This window comes from Xenopus laevis, chromosome 9_10L, assembly GCF_017654675.1.
Source record: "Xenopus laevis strain J_2021 chromosome 9_10L, Xenopus_laevis_v10.1, whole genome shotgun sequence".
Taxonomy (NCBI): domain Eukaryota; kingdom Metazoa; phylum Chordata; class Amphibia; order Anura; family Pipidae; genus Xenopus; species Xenopus laevis.
The window spans coordinates 58,347,291-58,366,820 of NC_054387.1; the positions used below are offsets into that span (position 1 = coordinate 58,347,291).

At 37.2% G+C, this 19,530-nt stretch overlaps 1 protein-coding gene across 1 annotated transcript in view; it reads left to right on the top strand.

Annotated features, from left to right (window-relative positions):
* cntnap5.L (contactin associated protein family member 5 L homeolog) overlaps positions 1 to 19,530 on the top strand; it is a 260,880-nt gene that overhangs the window by 34,768 nt on the left and 206,582 nt on the right. The window contains exons 2-3 of the mRNA XM_041576763.1: positions 14,698 to 14,802; positions 18,149 to 18,342. Coding sequence (XP_041432697.1) covers positions 14,698 to 14,802; positions 18,149 to 18,342 — 299 coding nt within the window. The remainder of the gene's footprint in view (positions 1 to 14,697; positions 14,803 to 18,148; positions 18,343 to 19,530) is intronic.

Here is a 19,530-nt window from a genome sequence, read left to right on the forward strand (position 1 = left end):
TCTCTGTATTGCCGATCGTACGAGGGAGACTGTCACCAGCTTTGGTCAGACATAACTTTCGTACAATTGCTGTCAGGGGCAGAACATTGGCTGATCTGTTCTTTTGTTCTTTACTTAATCGGAATGGTTAGTTGCAGGTCGGGAGATGGGAAAGTCCGATCATACGATGATTCGAACGATCGGATCTTTGCGTCTGTGGCCAGCTTAACACTCCAAGTGCTGTTCCTGCTGAATTGTGCTTAGTACAGGGGAATACCTTTGTTGGCAAACTCTGTACAGTCTAAGAATAATGGCAGGCCTTAACCCATAATGTGTTTCAAACAAATCTTCACTCTCGCAACACCTTATCAATGTATTTCTCATAAGCGGTTGCAGTGTCAGCAGTCTAAGAGCATCAGAACTGACCATCAGAGTGTTTTACATTTAGTTATTGATGTTTTATTTGGCACAAACTGTTTTGGATAGGAAACTTCTTCATCAAGTGGAAGGTGACCTTTCACCAATCGTTGACAGTCTTATTAATGTACAAGTACAGAAGCTCCACCAACTCTGAAGGTGAAGCTAAGTACAAATTTTAAGAAACAATTTACCCATTGAGCTTGTTGTCCAGAACCTGACCTGGAGGCTGAAACTGCAAACCCCTTTCTCCTTGTTTGTAATATCAAGATAGAGGCATTCAAGCAACACTGGCCAATGTTTTCATGGCGAAAATGGCAAGCTGCCATGAATGCTAGAAAAAGATTATTTAGTATTGAGTCAATGCTTACACTTACTGTATATATCATAGAACAAATTAGATATTAAATGTTTCAAATAGTGATGGGCGAATTTGTCCTGTTTTTCTTCTCCATGAAATTCGCAAATTTGCCGACGTTGAAAACGTTAACGTCAGTGAAACACAGAAATGTGCCGCAAATTCGCACCTGGCGAATAAATTCATCCATCACTAGCTCTCAAATCCCAGATAATCCCTCGGTTGGTCCAGCACCTATTTTTTCTTAAGGATTTCTGCTGTTCAACAAGAGGAGTTGCGGTTATAATGGCAAAATACAGAGGCAACAAAAGGGTATTGCTCTTGGAAATGCTCAGAAACAGCCTGAGCTCTTAATATTTCCATTATTGGTGGCAAAAAACAGAATTCCAGTACAACATCCCCCATTTTGCATCCTATAAACAGCTGCACTGCCATGTTTTATCTCTTAACCAGGTATCCCTAGGGTGGGGCACATACATATAGGGGGTTATTTATCAAGGTCCGAACTTCTCTTAATATTGTCTGCTACAAACTCCGATGTAAGCCGATTGGGTTTTTAACGCTTATTTATTATTACATTTTCCCAAAAATTTGCTTTGCGGTAAAAACTCAGCTGGTGTTTTTTATGGAAGGAGTGCACCAGCCCAGCCAAGAAGGCTACAGATTAGGCTCATTGGTGTTGGGGATGGAAGTGCAATATTTTAGTTTCAGGTTCCCTTGATCCTTTATGGACAGCACCTTGTACCTCTGTCATGTAGATGTTTATGTCTAGCAGCAATTCCCAGTGGGGTCAGTTGCACTGGAATTCATAGGACATTGCAAGACTTTTTTTATACTTAGCCTCCTTGAGTCCTTGGAACAACTAAACTTCCACTAGCATTGCTTTTCGTGTATCCTGGTACCCCCAGGACACACTGCATGTGGCACATGATCACCCCTGGATTTTATGGAAGTAGAATGCATCATTTGGGAAGTGAAACTGTCCATGGGTTGTAACTCAGGGGCGTAGGGCAACTGGCTGTGGCAAGTAAAACAGCAGCCCTAAACCATAAAAGTAAGCGATATACTGTAAGTAAGTGATATAATCTTGTGGCTTTATTTCCCTTTCGTTTCTTGCATTGGCAGTTTATTGGCGAAACCCTTATCTCTATGAGATTTCCCAAAAGTCCTCGCTGCTGTTTTGTGCATATGATGTGCCATTGGGCAGGTGGCTAATTATCATATTACCAGAGTTTGTTTGCATATCGTTCTGTGTGTTAACATAGTAATGAGCTGATTAGAGGGAGATTTGCATGCAGATAAATGAGTGCTGCTAAATGCAATGAGGGAGGTGTATACCCATTCAGAAGTCTCGCATCTTTCATGCAGGGCCCTTAGAGAGTCTTATGGCATAGTCAGCTGGGAATAAGGCACAGGGAACACTAAGACCTGCCTATAAGTATTTGTCATTAGTTAGTGCCAAGCTTTACTGACTGGAACTGAAGCAACAGACCTGTCTTTTCATATTTGTAGTGCACTGACTGATCATTTACTCCTATATACCTTTATAGGAAACAATTTGCTCATGGATGAAGAACAAATGCATTTAATAATGATGGACACACAAAGAAGTGCCAAGTTGACTCTCCTTAAGGCTCACATGCAGAGCACTTGTACCTGTATGTATTTTGGTGTAGGGTGTGCTCTACACCTTGTGCCAAACTAAAATTCATGTTCATGTTATTCTAATAACTTTATTGCAAACAATGTGCACATGGATGGAGAGAAAAAATATTTACTAATGATAGAGGAGCAGCAAAGGATGCAAAGTTGACCCTCTTACGGCTCATCCCCCAGGGCGCCTGCTTGCGCCTGTATCTTTGTTGGGTGTCGGTCGTGCTCTGCACCTTTTGCCAAACTCGAATTCCAAAGCAAGATGCAGTGTATTATACATACATGTGGTGTTTATACAAATGGCCTGCAGGTGTCATTGTCCACATGAGTTACTGTGCATACTTCCTGGTAGCTTAAAAGTGAAAGTGAAAGCTTACTGTTGTGTAATGCCTGCATGAGCCTGCTAATAAAGCACTGTTATACTCTACTCATCTTCGGCTACCCAAAACATAACAAATGGCGACAACAATGGCTCTTTTACCTCTGCAGCAGCCTGCAGCCTTTCTTCCAAACCCTGGTGAGCCTACCATACCTTTTACTGCTTGGATCCTTATGTTTGAAAATTACATTATTGCTGCTGACCAAGGGGAGATTTCTGCTGCTAGAAAGCGTGCTTTACTTATTCACTGCCTGGGAGCAGAGGCACAGCATATATTCTATACATTATCATTACCTGATGATACTTATGAAACTGCTCTTACTGCTATAAAGAACTTTTTCGTGCCAAGAGTAAATGTGGTTGCTGAAAGATATAAATTCCGCCAACATGGACAGCGTAATGGCGAATCCACAGAACAATTTGTAGCAGCTTTGAGAGAGCTGATTGTTACCTGTGAGTTTGGAAATCTAACAGATGAAATGCTAAGAGACCAAATAGTGGAAAAAACAAACTCACCTCGCATTTGAGAGAGACTGCTCTTAGAGCAGAATTTAACCCTTGCAAAGGTTATTACAGTTGCTAGCCAAATTGAAACAGCAGTGGTAGAGGCTAAAACTCTCAGTCAGGGAACTTCCGGGAATGTACAGATTGTGAATTCAGCACTGTGGCCTAATAATGCACAGTCACAGGCAAAATACAGTGCTAAGGAAAGGGATTCACCTACACTGCAAAACCATACAGCAAATACAAATAAAAAATAAAGCTTTCACTGTGGTTCAACACAACACACTGCAAATCATGTTACATGTCCTGCAAAAGCTAAACATTGCCGCAAATGCACAAAAGTAGGACATTTTTCTAAGATCTGCCGTAGTTCTGCTAAAGATCTTCATTAAGTCACTACTACAAATGTTACAGTATTAAATGTGGATAAAGCTGGTACATTTATTCCAGACAAGTTTATATGCACTGTCAGTGTCAGTACTGCTTCTGCTGACAAGGGACACTCCATTAACCTGATGCTTGATACAGGTTCAGCTGTTTCTATACTACCAAAGGATATTTTCTTGAAATACTTTACAAAAGATCCGCTTGTTGTACCTGCCCTGAAACTGGTCAGTTACTTAAAGGATCCAATCCCTGTGCTTGGTTGCTTGCCAGTGAATATACAATTTGAATCAAATACTGCAAAATGTGACTTTTACATTGTGAATAAGGGTACTGCTATACTTGGAAGGGATCTCTTTGCTGCATTAAACCTACAATTAGTTAATGGTCTCATTACTACAGCACCAGTGCCTGTCACACAGCCTGTGTCTAAAATTTCACCACAAACCAACACTTCACTAGACTGCAAAGAACTTTGTACACAATGTTAAGTTGAGACCAGAAGTAAAACCAGTACCATTCCCTGATTCGGCATGGGAAAAACTTGCTATTGATATTGTCGGTCCTTTTACAGATGCTCCTATAGACTGTAGATTTGCTATAACCTTGATAGACTATTACAGATTACAGTAAATGGCCTGAAATTGCATTTTTTTCTCATATAACATCAGCTACAGTAATAACATTTCTGTCTACAGTCTTCAGCAGAGAAGGTAATCCAAATTTACTACACCACTTGAACACATATGAAGTGTCTGATGGACGCATATGGAATGCAAGTCGTCTTACTCCTGTTAGATATGACTTTGGAGAAGCTCCATTTGATGAAGGACATTTTCCTACTCTTGATGTCAACTGCAATAGGCCTGAAGAAAGTGAACCTATAAGGCGTACTGAGAGAATCAGAAAACTACCTGCATGCACCCAGGACTATGTGATGTGAATAATGTATATTATTGCTTTAAAATGCATTCTGTTTAATGTTGCCGTTTATTATAGTTGTCCAAATGCTTTCCTACTATAGGGGGAATATGTGGTGTTTATACAATTGGCCTGCAAGTGTCACTGTCTACATGAGTTACTGTGCATACTTCCTGGTAGCTTAAAAGTGAAAGCTCACTGTTGTGTAATGGCTGCATGAGCCTGCTAATAAAGCACTGTTATACCCTCCTTATCCTCGGCTACCCAAAACATAACAATCCATTTTCTTACATTGTTGGTGTGCATTAAGGCTGTGGTGGGGGACTAGAAAGAAACCAGAAAGTTTTGTATTTGCAATGATTATTGGTGCAGAAAGGCTCAGGGAAGAAGATTAATCAGGATTCCCCTTGAGAGCATTAAAACAAGATATTGCTTAATTTTTCTTTAAAGAACAGTAACAATTAGCATTCAATTATCCATATACTTGCCTTGTTTAATTAGCGAGAGATGCCAACTGCATTACAAACACTCGCACTGACAAGGCATAAAAGACTCTCATGATTTTCACCTCTCAGTTTCGCAACCATAATGAATACTTTGGACGTTCTGCCAAACCTCTCTGTTTGCCAAATGTGCATTGGGTTTAATTTCTTCCTGACTTTGGACACCTCCGAGCTGCCTTGAAAACTTTCCTAGCGCACAGACAGGATGTTCTGGATGAGATAATGATTCTGCAAATACAGCATTATGATTGCTGCGGTCTATAGTCACCAATTTAAGGCAACTATTAGATACTCACATTTGCTTGTAATGGAAAACAGAACCATATGCTTGCAAATAAAATAACATGAGATGGGGTAAGGAAGAGAAAGATATTCATATGACAGTCATTACTCGCTGGTATTCCGAGAATTAATTAACATTGAGAGGCGGAGGAAGGAACATCTGGGTTTCACACTGATTGGAAATTATAAATCAGCTTTTATTTTCTTACAAACATTCCGGCAATTCACCTTTCAGGAGGGAATGGAGTTGACAACAGAGAAGAAAAACCTAATATTTTATTATGCATATTGTAAATTTATGAAAATATATAAAGAGTGCAAAAATCATGCCCCTCATATTCCTTTGTTTGTCCAAAATGTTGCACACACCACAAACACAAGTGATGCATATATCATGGGGTGGAAAGTGTATGGGCATCGATGGGACATTCGTATGGGCATTCTGAGGCATGATTTATACTTGTATTGCATTTCAAAAGAGGAAATTCTTAGAGGCTCATTTATAGAGACTCCATACTCAAGTGATAAAGGGATAAGCAGTGCAGAAGGATGATCCTTAGTGATCATTTAAAGAGCACTTGCATCCAAGGTCTGACTGTGTTCACCTCCTTGTGCTGGCTAAAAAATCTGGAACAGCATCGTCGGATGCAAAGTAGCCCTGTTCTTATTATCTGTCAGTAGAAACAGGGCTTTGTTGCAACCTTTACCTGTCGGTGCTCCCTGACAATCAAATTTTAAGAGATGGTTAGAGCAAGTGAGAAGGGATGTCTTTGCCCCTTCCCCCACTTTACCTCTTAAGAGGGTATGTGTAAAAGTGCTAATGGAAACTTAAATTTAAAGAGTGACCAAAAGTAGATGTCAAGTACAGTGCTACAAACTCTACAACAATGCACTTTATTTTACCGTTTATGTTTTTTAGCTGTTAAAGGCTTTCCTGCCTTGTGATTTGCCAAGTGAGTGCTATAGTCCCACCTACTGTTCCCCTGAATTCATGGAGTTTGAATTTAAGGAACTAGTATAAGTAGCAGAAGACATGTCTTTTGTTGTAGGGTGTTTGCTATCAGTCTGCTATTCCCCTGATTTTAGTCTGTTGCCTAAACAATGCCCCACCAAGTCTACTGTCTTACGTATTTAATACATATGTATGGCCTTGTCCTAAGAAGCCTTAAAAGCAATTAGTGATATCCTTAATAAATATTTTTTTCTAGAATATCTAGAATTTTTGAAAATGCAGACTAAAGTTAGAGATACATAGACATTGGTAGCTTATTGGTTGCATAAGGAGACAAAATCATGGCTGCTGAAACCATATTCAGTTGGGGCTTGCACTGAGGTTGTCTTACACAAGTCTGTAGAAACTGGAGTCCAGAAAAACATACCTTGCTTTATGGCCCACCACTTGCATGACAAAGTTCAGAAAACATGATGGACTGCACCTGTTATTTGCACTTTGAACCCTGCAGCACACTTTAGTGTGTGGGTGCCAAGTGCAAGGTATGGTCAGCCTAATAGGATTTTATGTGTAAATGCATTTAAGGTACCCTCTCCTGGTGTTGAAAGCCCTTTAAGTGATTGGTAGAACTTACAGGAGTAGGATAATCGGGCTGGATATAAATGTTTAGGTGGAAGCTTAGAAGCATCAGAAGACAGTCTTTCTTATACACTTCAACTGCAGAATAATGGCCAAAACGTATACATTATTCTATATCCAATGCATGAATGTATAGTTTGTGTGAATTTTGAGCAGCAATGTCTTCTAAAGTTTTAGGTGGTGGGATCAATTAGATTGAGGTTTTAAATCAGATTTCCTGATAGCCAATGGAATTGACTTTAGCCAGAAATACTGGAGGTTCATGAAAAGAAGAAAACCATGGTTTATTTAAGCCCCGTATTTTAAGGTTTACAGAAATATACAGTGTAGTTTCAGAACAAACAATTCCAGCAATATCTGACATGCAATTCTATGTTTCTATGTATAACCCAAACGAAAGCCTGCTAGTTTTGAAATGCCAAGCATATGGAACCATGCCAGTCTGTATTCCACATTTCTTAAGAAGTATGAGTTTTGAAGCAGATTGTGAGTGACAGATCTAAATGCTGTATACAAGTTCCACGTCTTGTCATTATAACATTGTGATTAGAGAGAAAATAGCATGCAATAGTCAATATCTAAAAAAGAAATGCAGCTGGCATGCAGGGTTTTAAAGTAAATGATAATAATCAAAAATGTCCTTAAATATATCCATTATTCATCTGTTGTTATAATAAATCTTTTGTACTGAGCAAAAACTATTGTTTTTCAGATTTTATTTGGTATCGGAGGCTGATGTTAATTTGCAGAAATGGGGAGGTAGGAATGGGGTGAAAATGTTTAATTATGTCTTTTTTCATTGTCAGATAGAACTGAGCTTTGACTTTTGGGATGACTTTTTCCATATTGAGTTACTATAGAATATATTCTTAACTGGGGGGATCTGATGCTCATAGTACATACGGTAAACTCTCCATTAATGTGAATATCGGAGACAGGCTGCTACTGTGTGTGTAGGTGACAGATTCATTCACTTGACAGTGGTTGCTATTTCAATTGACTTTTGAACCAGTTCTCATCTTATTTCTCAAATGAGACCTAATTAGACTGAAAGATTGCATTTGTAGCCTGACCCTTGGCCTTAGTCTATATTCAGTTACAGGCTTACTGACTAGATGTGATAAATAGCCTATAACAATAGTTTATAGGCTTTAAAAGAGATCTTTGAATAGTGCCATCTTAAAGAGCCCAGCCTTTCAGCTATTATGTCTTCTGTGCTTCATTATACTAAATTGGTGAAAGTTCATCCAGTCCTGAACTCTCAGATTATTAGGAGGATGTGTATTATGTATTATGGGGGAACCAAGAAGTGGCTCTTTTGGTTGCCACTCCCACATTTTAGCATGCAATTCAGTTATAGCACCCCTTTTTTTATAGTGCCCTCTAATGCTTGGAGTCTGCAAGGGTGTAGGCATGTAGTACAGAGAGATTAGAAAGCATACAGTACGCCCCCTTGCAACCTCAACAATTCTCGAATTCTGGGGGGGGAAAAATTACTGGAAAAATACATTCCGTTTGCACTGAAAGTTGAACTTTTAGACGTAAATGAGAACTTTGGAGTTGAACGCAAGAATATGGAGCAGAATTATCAAAGGGTGAGATAATAGCTCACCACAGTAAAATTCCACCACATTAGTTTCTATGGGATTTTTAAAGGCGTATTTATCAAATACTGAACTTTAACTCTCACCTATTGATAGATTACCTCTATTAAAATCTTCTAGGAGTAAATAGAAAGCGGTGGAGTTTTACTGTGTTAAGATCTAATTTAATAAATCTGCCCCTATAAGTTAGAATCAGGTCTTACAGCTGAGCTAAGCAAATCCAAATACTGGGTGCTCTGATATTGACACAAAATACATTAGGGGTTGGTATGTTGTATATATTCATGCAATTTTATTTGTATGTATATACATATTTATATATATATTATTCAGATTTGTAAAAATTCATGAAATAATGTGAATTCCATGCGAATTGATGTATTTTATTAACAAAATAGAATTAAACTGATTTGAGCTTTTTTGTAAATACTCTAGCAGTTAAACGAAAAAAAAACATCACAAAAAAAACTTAATTGAGTTTCTTTAAGATTTTTTTTTTAATTAAATTGGTCCCTTGGTGCCAGCCCTTCAGAGATATCCCATACAAAAAAAGTATTCTGCCAAATAAAGGCATGAGAAATGCAAAATTCATTGCAACATCGGGCTGTATCTTCTCACTGAGAGAAATTACCCCAAAATGCATTATAACATTAGTCACAAATGGTTAATCTGGAGATTACATCATTTTTGAAGAATAAATTCTAATAATTTACATATAGAAGAGAAAATGTTTTTAAAAAATGTGCCAATTAGTCCTTGTTACAAATTTACAGATTATCCATTCAGATCATTAGTGAAACCATAAGTAACGGGTTTGGAATATATTTATCAGGACTTTTATAGAAGTTTGTACAAAAACTTGTCAAACTGAAATTATTCTGTTTCATTCTAACTCTGGGGAAATAAGGAGGAAAATTCCTGTAATTTCCATATCACCTGTAGAGATTCTTTTCTCAGACAAAAAAAGGAAGGGATAAAAGCTTCATTACAATTGTCTGCTTTTGCATTTGAAAGTCAAGGTGAAAATAAGAGGCTGTGTTTCTGAAAGAGATTTGATAATTTCCTCCCCTTTACTACTGCAGCCGCGCAGATCAGTAGCAACATCGGCAGGAACAAAATTGATGAATCTGAAACATGTGAGGAAGGTGGCCATTAATAACCAGAGCAGGAAGTGAGTGAGGCTTCATTGGTATGGCGGCAACTGCTCAATTTCAGTTCTTGCGCTTTCCCCAAAACTCCAGGTAGAGAAGAGAATGTAGTATGGATTGTCATGAGTGCAGTGTAGTGATGGATGAATAAATTCACCCGGCACAAATTCACTGTGAATCTCCGCGTTTTGCCACCGGCGAATAAATTTAAGAAACTCCCACAAAACCGCGTCAACACTATTCGGATGCCCATTGACTTTAATGCTAGTGTCGAATTTCCTGCAATTTTTTTGGCAAGGGGAAACGGGAGAAATTCGCTCATCGCTAGTGCAGTGCAATTAGATGTAAAGGTATGGGACCTGTTATCCAGAATGCTCCGGACCTGAGGTTTTCAGGATAAGGATTTTTTCCATAATTAGGATCTCCAAAGTACCGGTTTTGATTATCATTCTCTTTATAATAAACATACAGTATATTGTCACCTAAACTTCTATCAAGTATATTAAGGGACGGATTTACTAAGCTTGAGTGAAGAATTCGAATGAAATAAAATTCAAATTTCGAAGTATTTTTTTGGGTACTTCGACCATCGAATGGGTCAAATTCGATCGAATTCAATCGAATCAAATGATTCGAATGATCGAAGTAAAAATCCTTCGACTATTCGACCATTCGATAATCGAAGTACTGTCTCTTTAAAAAATATTTCGACTTCATACTTTGCCACTTTAAACCTACCGAGCTGTTATGTTAGCCTATGGGGACCTTCCCCAGCACTTCCCCAATCCTTCGATCGATCGCTTAAAATCGTTCGAATCGTTAGATTCAAAGGATTTTATCGATCGAACGATTTTTATTCAATCGTTCGATCGAAGTATCTGCGCTAAATCCTTCGAATTCGATATTCGAATTCGAAGGATTTAACTTCGATGGTCGAATTCGAGGGTTTTTTAACCCTCGAAATTCGACCCTTGATAAATCACCCTTGATAAATCATTTGGTATGCTGGTGACTAGTTTGATTCCAACCAGAGAATTATCTTTAGGTGTGTTTGTATGATCTGATTTCAATCACAACAGAAAAGGTGCCACAAATAACTAATAACTAATACTGATAAACTCACCACTTTAAAACAGTGGTCCAGGTACACCAGACCCTCAGCTCGGGTGGGAGGGATGATAGCAATACTATCATGGGCTCCATGACTAAGTGCCTATAGGGCACAAAATGCGTAGAGCCATTAGGAGATGTTTATTTACTTTTAAATTTAAATTAAAATAACAGTTTATTTTTGTGGCCTTTTGGATTTTGTGGAGTGCCTGGAGCACTTTGATAGTATTGTTTTTTGCATGTTCTGTCCATGCTTCTGTAGCTGTACCCCAGGCTTCTTCCCAAAAACATGCAGGTTGGTTAATTGGCTTTGCATGCATTAACATGATTTAAGGTCTGGACATAAGTTAAGGTTGGCATGCCATCTAGGCTGCCTCCATTAGTACCCACTTCCCTCTCGGCTTCCAACTGTTGTGCAGTACTGGGGACAGTAGGTTTTGACAGCAATTTGAATCTCCTTTCCAGGCCAATGAACTGGAAGTCAGGGTTCTTGAGTGAGGGGCAGTTGTGGGTGAAATTGAAAGCGGGGGAAGTTGAAAGGGTGTTTACCAGGGAGTAATAAGATTTAATGTTTGAGACTAAAAATAACAGTTAAATATATATTTACTGTATAAATAAAAAACAAATATAATTTGTAACAATATGGATAAAAAAAAGTTTGAAGAAAATGAGTTGTCCTTATTTAACTTATAATACTGCGAATGTTCATTTGGTCTTTTTGCTCTAGAGAATGGCTGCGGGATCACAATAGAGTAATAAATCACAGTCTTTTCTGTGAAATAATTGCTTATGAAAAACAAAAAAGAGATTTTTATCTGTCACCAACTAATGGTCTGAGAGTTACTAAGGAATTGGGACACTATTTATGCTGGTCCTGGATGAACATGAAGAAGTAAAGCTGGCCATAGATGTTGAGATTTTTAAAAGATCCGATCCTCATCGTGAGACCACGATTTTCTCGGAACGATCGTACAAATTGACCATCAACTAAAAAGACCAATTTGCCAGGAAAACAAAGGGGAGCTGCCTGCTTGGCCCTGCAAACATAGATAGATTGCACTGGGGCCGACAAAGATTTTTTTAACCTGGCCGATCAATTTCCTGACAGATGTCGGCCGAAAAATCGTAAGATGTACGATCGTTCGAATCCCACTAACCCACTGATAGTGAGCACCATTTAATATCCAGCAATTACAAAAAGAAACTGAAAGTTTGCCCTAAGGAATTTTAGGTCATATAGGGACAGTGAGTACTTAGTACCATATACGTTTCAATGGAGCATAAGATCTGATCATAATGTCATTCTCATTCTCTTTGTCCATCTTTAAGCCTCAGTGTGTCAGCCTGTGTCCAATTAAAGCTTAAGAACTGCCACCTACAAGTTCATCCATTGAATTTATCCTTGGATCAGTTACATTTTCTCGGTGAAGAGATTGTTCTAACATGTGGAAATGGTTTGATGCTTTGTAGGTAGCCAATGAGAACATGCCATTGGGGAGTGGTATTTAAATGTACAGCAAAGTCTTGATCCAGGATCTGATTTAATTACTGGGATGTACTAGAGACCAATTCTGATTTTCCCCCTCTAAACAGGGGTTCTTAACCTTTTTCTCTGGTACTCAGAACCTTATTTTAATTACTATTGCCTATTTTAGTATCACATTTCACTTTATTTAAAGGAGAAGGAAAGGTTAAAACTAAGTAAGCCTTATCAGAAAGGTTCATCTAAATATACCAGTAAACCCCCAAAGTAATGTTGCTCTGAGTCCCCTGTCAAAAGAATCACTGCCTTTCTTTCCTTCTATTGTGTACACATGGGCTTCTGTATCAGACTTCCTGCCTTCAGCTTAACCTCATTGCCCTGGGCAAGAACATGCTCAGTTTGCTCCTCTCCCCCCACCCCTCCCTTCTCTACTGTAATCTGAGCCCAGTGCAGGGAGAGACTCAGGCAGGAAGTGATGTCACACCACATTAATACTGCAGCTCCTATTCTAAAGAAACAGAGAGTTTCTAGAGCTTTTTACTCAGGTATGGTAAAATATTCTAAAGAATAAATATAGCATTCTAGCTTGCACTACTGCAGCTAATCTATTGGCAATAAAATGCCTCCGTAGCTTTCCTTCTCCTTTAAGGGGGTCACGAAGACCCACCATGAATATTGTAGGGATTCAGTTTTAGGTTCTGACCCAAATACTAAGAATGACTGATCTAATCTCTAGAATCTTGAGTACAGCACGGTTGTGACTACATGCACCTTCCTCCACTTCAGGGAAAAATCTAAACCAGTTCAGATCATGGAAGATTTGGAAAATTGGAAAATTATTCAGACATCCATTGACTTTAATGCATTTGGACAAAATAGTCACACATTTATAAATTGTTGGTTGCATCATAAATTGTCGGTCGTCAAAATTATTTTGACTCCCTTTGACTTCAATGAGTTTTCTGAATTTTTGCAGTTTTTCAAATTTTCTGCCGTTTTGTCCATCACTAGTCACACCACAGGGCTATGTTCTTTGTAGTCATCACATCACACAGTGGGCTGAAGACAAAGGCAACATCTGTGGTACAGGTATAGGATCTTTTCTCTAGAATGCATGGGTCTTCCAGATAATTTGGGTCACCATACCCTTGGGGGCCGATTTATTAAGCCGTAAATTTTTTGGATTGGCCTTTTTGACTCAAATAATCCAAAAAAGTTGTGGGAAAAAAGTGCAACTGTTTCAAGATTTATTATGTGACAAAACTGAGACAAATCAGAATATGAAAATACTCCAGTTAAAACCTGTTGAAAACATGTAGAAGTCAATGACAGAGGTCCCGTTTACAACTGGAAGATCTTTCTTTTATTTATGGTTTTAGATGTTTTCGGGAGTTTTTGATGTTGCCTTTTGTACTACCAGTACTATACTAACAAGTCATAGTTATGGTTTGGTTTTCAAAACTTTTCTGCGACTTTTACCTTTTGTACTTTTTTTTATTCAGATTTTTTAATACATTTAATGACATTCGTAGTTTTAGAGAACGTGAGTTTAGTTGGGTTTTCGAAAAACACCAAAACCCTTTGATCAATAGGCCTCCATGTCTGCTAACAAAAATTGACTCAATGGGATATGGCCTTCCAGGAATTTGTAGAATTTGTTATACTGTAGCTGGTATCTCATACCTGTACAATGTTTGACATATATTCAGCTCCATAAGTCACTTGCTTTACCTGAACTTTCTTAGTTTGCATTTCCCCCCATGTCAGATCGATAAATACATTTTTTCATTCTTCAATAAAGACATTTGAGTGTTTTGTAACATGGTGTTTTATAACATTGTTTGTGCAATTATAAAGACTGCATTTATTATTGATAATGTAGCATACTCATTTATAATCAATGAAACAACAATAAGGTAACAAACTACATACACAAGCAATAAGCTAACATATAACCTTGGTTATTTCATGTTTTATTAGCAGCAGCTAGTGATGGGCAAATAAATTCACCAGATGAGAATTTGCTGCGAATTTCTGTGTTTCGCCACCAGCGAATAAATTCGCAATACTGTGGCAAGAATTTGCAGGCAAAAAATTCAGCACATCAAAAAAGGTTTCTGTCAGCCAGAGAGCCAAGGTTTAGTTCAGTTAAAATGAAAGACTTACATGAAATATAAACTGCAGTAATTAAGAATTTCTGAAAATAATGCAGGTTAAGAAGGAACTTAGAGACATTTCAGAAATTGGATTGACACTTGGATTGAGAAAAGCTTGTGTATTTAGGTAATCAATGGCAGAGCTCTGTAACACGATGAACACAAAGTCCACACAAATCTGAACACGTTTGTAACAATCTGCTTGTCCTTTCAATCTTCTCACAGATAATTGTGATGATCCTCTCGCTTTTCCGCTGCCGTCGACAGCATTTGACAGTTCGTCAGAACTTTTCAGTTCACGCAGCTTTGCAAAGCTCAACAGCCGAGACGGTAAGATCTCACTCTCTAAAGTATACATGTCAGACTCCTATAGAAACAGAGTGAATTAATTATCAGAAAAAGTATATTAGATATTATGCAGATATTGAAGAGGTACATGAACATTATGGAGCAGGATTATCTGCATTTAATCACCAGTGAAAAAAACGAAATTTGGAATTGTTTCTATTATTCTTTCCATTTTTTGGGGGTTAAACATGAAAAATATTAAGTATGGAAAAATTAATCCAACTTTAAATGTTGTGAAAGTTTGATTAACGTTTTTCATCTGTTGTGAACAAAATTCCTTTGTTTTGCATTTTGCCCACAAAATGAAGAAAAAAACCCCCCCTGAATTATCTGGAAATATTCCTGTCTTTTCTATTCCTGTTATCTTTTCTGGTTGAAAAATATCTTAGTGAGGGTGGATTTATCAAAAAAATTGTGCTGTATTTATAGATCATTTATTGAGATTCTAAATCATTTAATAACTTGTACGACTACTTTATCAAAGGAATTCCCCACTTTTTTTTATCCAGAAAGTGTTTTCCAATTTGGAACCACTATTTTTTCTGTTTCTGTTAGAAACTTTTGCTATTCAGTAAAATTGTTTTTAGTCTTTTTAAGCAGGAAGAAAATACAAGAAAGGAAATAAATACAGGAAAATGTCCTAACAATCCAAACATTTCCAGGGTGATAAGAAGTATAAAAAAAAATCCCAAAACACTGAAAAAAAATTTTCCCTCAGGAAAAATGCTAGGGAATATTTCTAAATTTCCTGATTTACAGCAAAACTGAAGGCCTTAACATTGTTTTCACTTTCAGTTTTTTTTTCAGATGAATAGGCTGTTTTTGTTTGAATTTGAGTATTGAAGTAACATAGTATTCGATCGAATTTGATTCGAAGTATAGTCAAAAAAAAAAACCTTCGGTTTTTCAAAGTCCAACAATTGACTCCAAATAGGAGGTCCCCCATAGGCTAAAACAGCAATTTGGCGAATATGGCGAATGGACGAAGTCGAATTTTTAAAGAGCCAGTACAAATTGTTGCCCAATTTGAAGGACGAAGCTTTCAACTGCTTTGCATTTTTTGAAACAATTGAGTTAACCAACACACTAATGATCATTGTGAAACATGATAAATTGTTCATTGACTTCTACACATATATTTTATTAGTACTGTAGGAAACAAAGTTTTATCACTTTACAATAGTGTTTTCTTAAGTAAAAAGTATGAGGTCTGGTGGAAGACTTTTGGGCCTAGTTTATTATATTAAAGGTGAAAAAAATGCAGTCTCTTTTTCTTGAATTTAAACTTTATCAAACTCAAATCCACTATTTTGGGATTTGGCTAAATCCTTTGTGAAAGATTTAGCCGAATCCAAAATCCTTAATGAAAGATTTGGCCAAATACCGAACCAAATCCAACCCCTAATTTACAGATGCAAATTAGGGGTGGGAAAACGTGACAACAAGTCATGTGATTATTTGCATTTGGTTTGGCCGTGCACTTGGGTTCTGCTGAATGTGAATCCTGCTGAAAAATGCAGAATCCTGGTCAAATCCCAAACCGAATCCTGGATTGGTGGAGCATAATACAATTTAAAAGAAAACAATTTAAAAATGAATAAATCTGTCTCTCAGTTTGTCTTGCAAAGCAAATTATAACTGTTGAATTTTGCTGCCAAATCAGCAAAAAGCAACAGGGATGAGCAAATGTTTTTGCATAGTACAGTTGTTCAGTAAATTTCACATTTTTGGCAGCAACAAATATTTTTGTGAATCTGTGCTAACACTTGCAACATGCATTTTATGCTTTGCTGGTTATAAAGAATATGTCTATTTGCCCTGGAAAAAAACTGCGGGTAAAGTTTGGAAATATATGCCAATGGCCACTATGCCATTATCTATGGGACAAAAACAGTAGTTTAGTGTAAGGCCTTCATATTATCTTATTCCAAAGATTACATTTAGAAATCTTGTTTTATATTTTTTTATAGTTCAGAAATGAATATAATTCTGTAAAGCAATTAACTATCATTAGCCTGAGTGTTTTATTGGCAGTTCTTTAAAGTATTAGTAGGGTCACACAATTAAACGGCAATGTTTGAAATCCTTTCTCAGTTGCAAAACATATAAAACTTGATCTAGCAGAACATTTAGCACGCTAACAAGGATTGCATTATAGGAAAACATAGGACACACATTCGCCGATAAAGTATGATAAAATGATATCAAGAGGATTTTCACTAATAGAATCATGTTTATTGCTGTAGAGCAGATGCCTCCATGTTTCACAACTCTGCACATTCAAGTTCTGCAGAATGTCAGAATAAGGTGCTATCGCTTAAAAATTCAAAATCTATGTACATGTTATATTTATAAAGTGCTGCACAGTTTCTCTTGCAGTAACTAACATAATACAACTAATGAATATAAATGAAAAGAATAAAACAAGCAGTAACAAGCAGCGTATTTGGAATATTTTTTTATTCTCATGAAAGAAAAAGCAATTCTGTATTCATTAGATTAAATATAATAATACCCTACAAATACATAGATTATTTGCCCCTAGGTTACAATTATTATGATGACTAAAGGCTAACCAGTGAAAGATATTACTGTTCCTGAATATGTTTTGGGTCCTCCGTTAAGTCATACATTTTTAGTTCTAAACGTGCTAATTACACATTGACTTGTGTTTATTTGGGAAACCAGGTCACAACTCTATGTATCTTTAAACCACTGCAGTCATGCCCTATAGGTAGGAAACCAACCTTAATTTGCATTCAGAAGAAGAGGGTAATATTTACCAAGGAAAATAATGTACACGCCCTCCTGCAGCCACATCAGTTGGAGGTAAAACTTGAAGCTTTATTTCTTCTTGTTAAAAGAAATGCGTCGTAACGCGTTTCGTATCGTTGACACGTAATCATAGGCACTCATACGTTAAGCACCACTATGGTTAGTGCTTTAGAATTTCAGATATAAATTGATTGAGTTTGATTAGAGCCAGCCGTCCCCCCTCTTTAATATTTACCAAGAGATGTATATGCTTTTTGGAAGATTTTTTACAATATGTTACTAACTGTTAATACAGAGGGAGACAAAAATCCCCTTCTGAAGTCTATCCAATAAAAAAAAATCCTTCCTGGCTCCAAGATCAGACCAGTGTCTGTATCAACTTGTACAACCCTGTATTTTCTCACTTACAAAAAAGCCACCCAACCCCTTTAGAAGCTATCTAATGTATCTGCATACAGATCTGCATCTGTTACAATTAAGTCTGGGGTCCATTATGTCTACAATCTCTTTGGGACCTTAACCTATAACCTATTATTGTGTTGCCTTTTCTCAGGAACTGGTGGTTGGATACCATTGGAATCTAACATGAGGCAATGGCTACAGATTGATCTGGGAGAAAGATTTGATATCACTGGGGTTGCTACACAAGGAAGATATGGGAGCTCTGACTGGGTGACAAGTTACAGCGTAATGTGTAGTGACACAGGGCGCAACTGGAGGCCGTACCACCAAGACAACAGCATATGGGTAAGGGTCAACATTCTATCAAACTAATCAGTAGGACGGGAGCCCATGGATCTCTGGGATTTTTTAAAGATGCTATCTGTTTGTCTCTCTGAGACATGCCAACAGTATTTAATTAATGTTTTGGCAAGAAATGTAAAGTGTAACAGAATGTTGCTGCAGTGTCATGGATTTGACACAAATTTTCATGAGCCATATATATAGTTTATAGACATCTGTTGAGCCTCGGGCTAATGGGGCTTAAAAAAAACATTTGGCACCATCTTGGGTGAAATTTTAATTGAAAATACTTTTGGGTGAAATTTTAATTGAAAATACTTTTGGGTGAAATTTTAATTGAAAATACTTTTGGGTGCAATTTTAATTCATACATACAAATGAAACTTCATGGTCGTGTGTATAGTTGTTGGAGCATTTCATTCTGGAATGATACTCTTCCTGAATTACATTTTCTTCCAAATATTCCTTTTCTGTCAAAATTGAATTCTGCAAGACTCCCAAGACTCAGTTTGTAAACATAAAAAAGAGAGGGAATTACTTGGCTGCTGCTCACAGTGTGGTAGAACAAAATGTGCCAAAACATATTCATCATGTACAGACTTTGAAGACTTTATAGTTTTACTGACTAAACGGGAACTAAAAATCCAATGAAACCCACTGCGGCAAAATTCTTATTCTCCTACACTTCTGACAGCCTTTTGGAATAGTGTTGTGTGAACAATATCACCAATTTACAGGTATACTATATGGGCAAGATAAAGCTAATATGTGAATAAAAGGAATAGGTCTTGTTTCATTGTCAAACGAAGGGCAGGTACGAATCTGAAGTGGAAATGGGTCCCAATGATTCTGGGTACTTGGCGGCAGTAAGGCTGGGACATTTTATTGTATTTTTTGACAGAATAATACAGTAAGGAATTCAAAACCTAAGTCCCAGTCCACTAGAGTTGTGGAAGACTGTACAAATCCCCAGAAGCCTTACACAATCCTTTCATTCCTTTCATGACTTTTTTAGAGCGATTTTGAGTTGTTTTTTTTTTAATTGTAAGAAGTTCATAAACACATTCTTCAGTCATTGTATTAAAGTCAAAATTTGTTGTTGATGTAAAAGCATTGCATTTTCATAATTTATGCCTTACTAGTCATATATTCTAGTCATTTCAAGGAATCTAGGCTTTGTCTTCACCATTA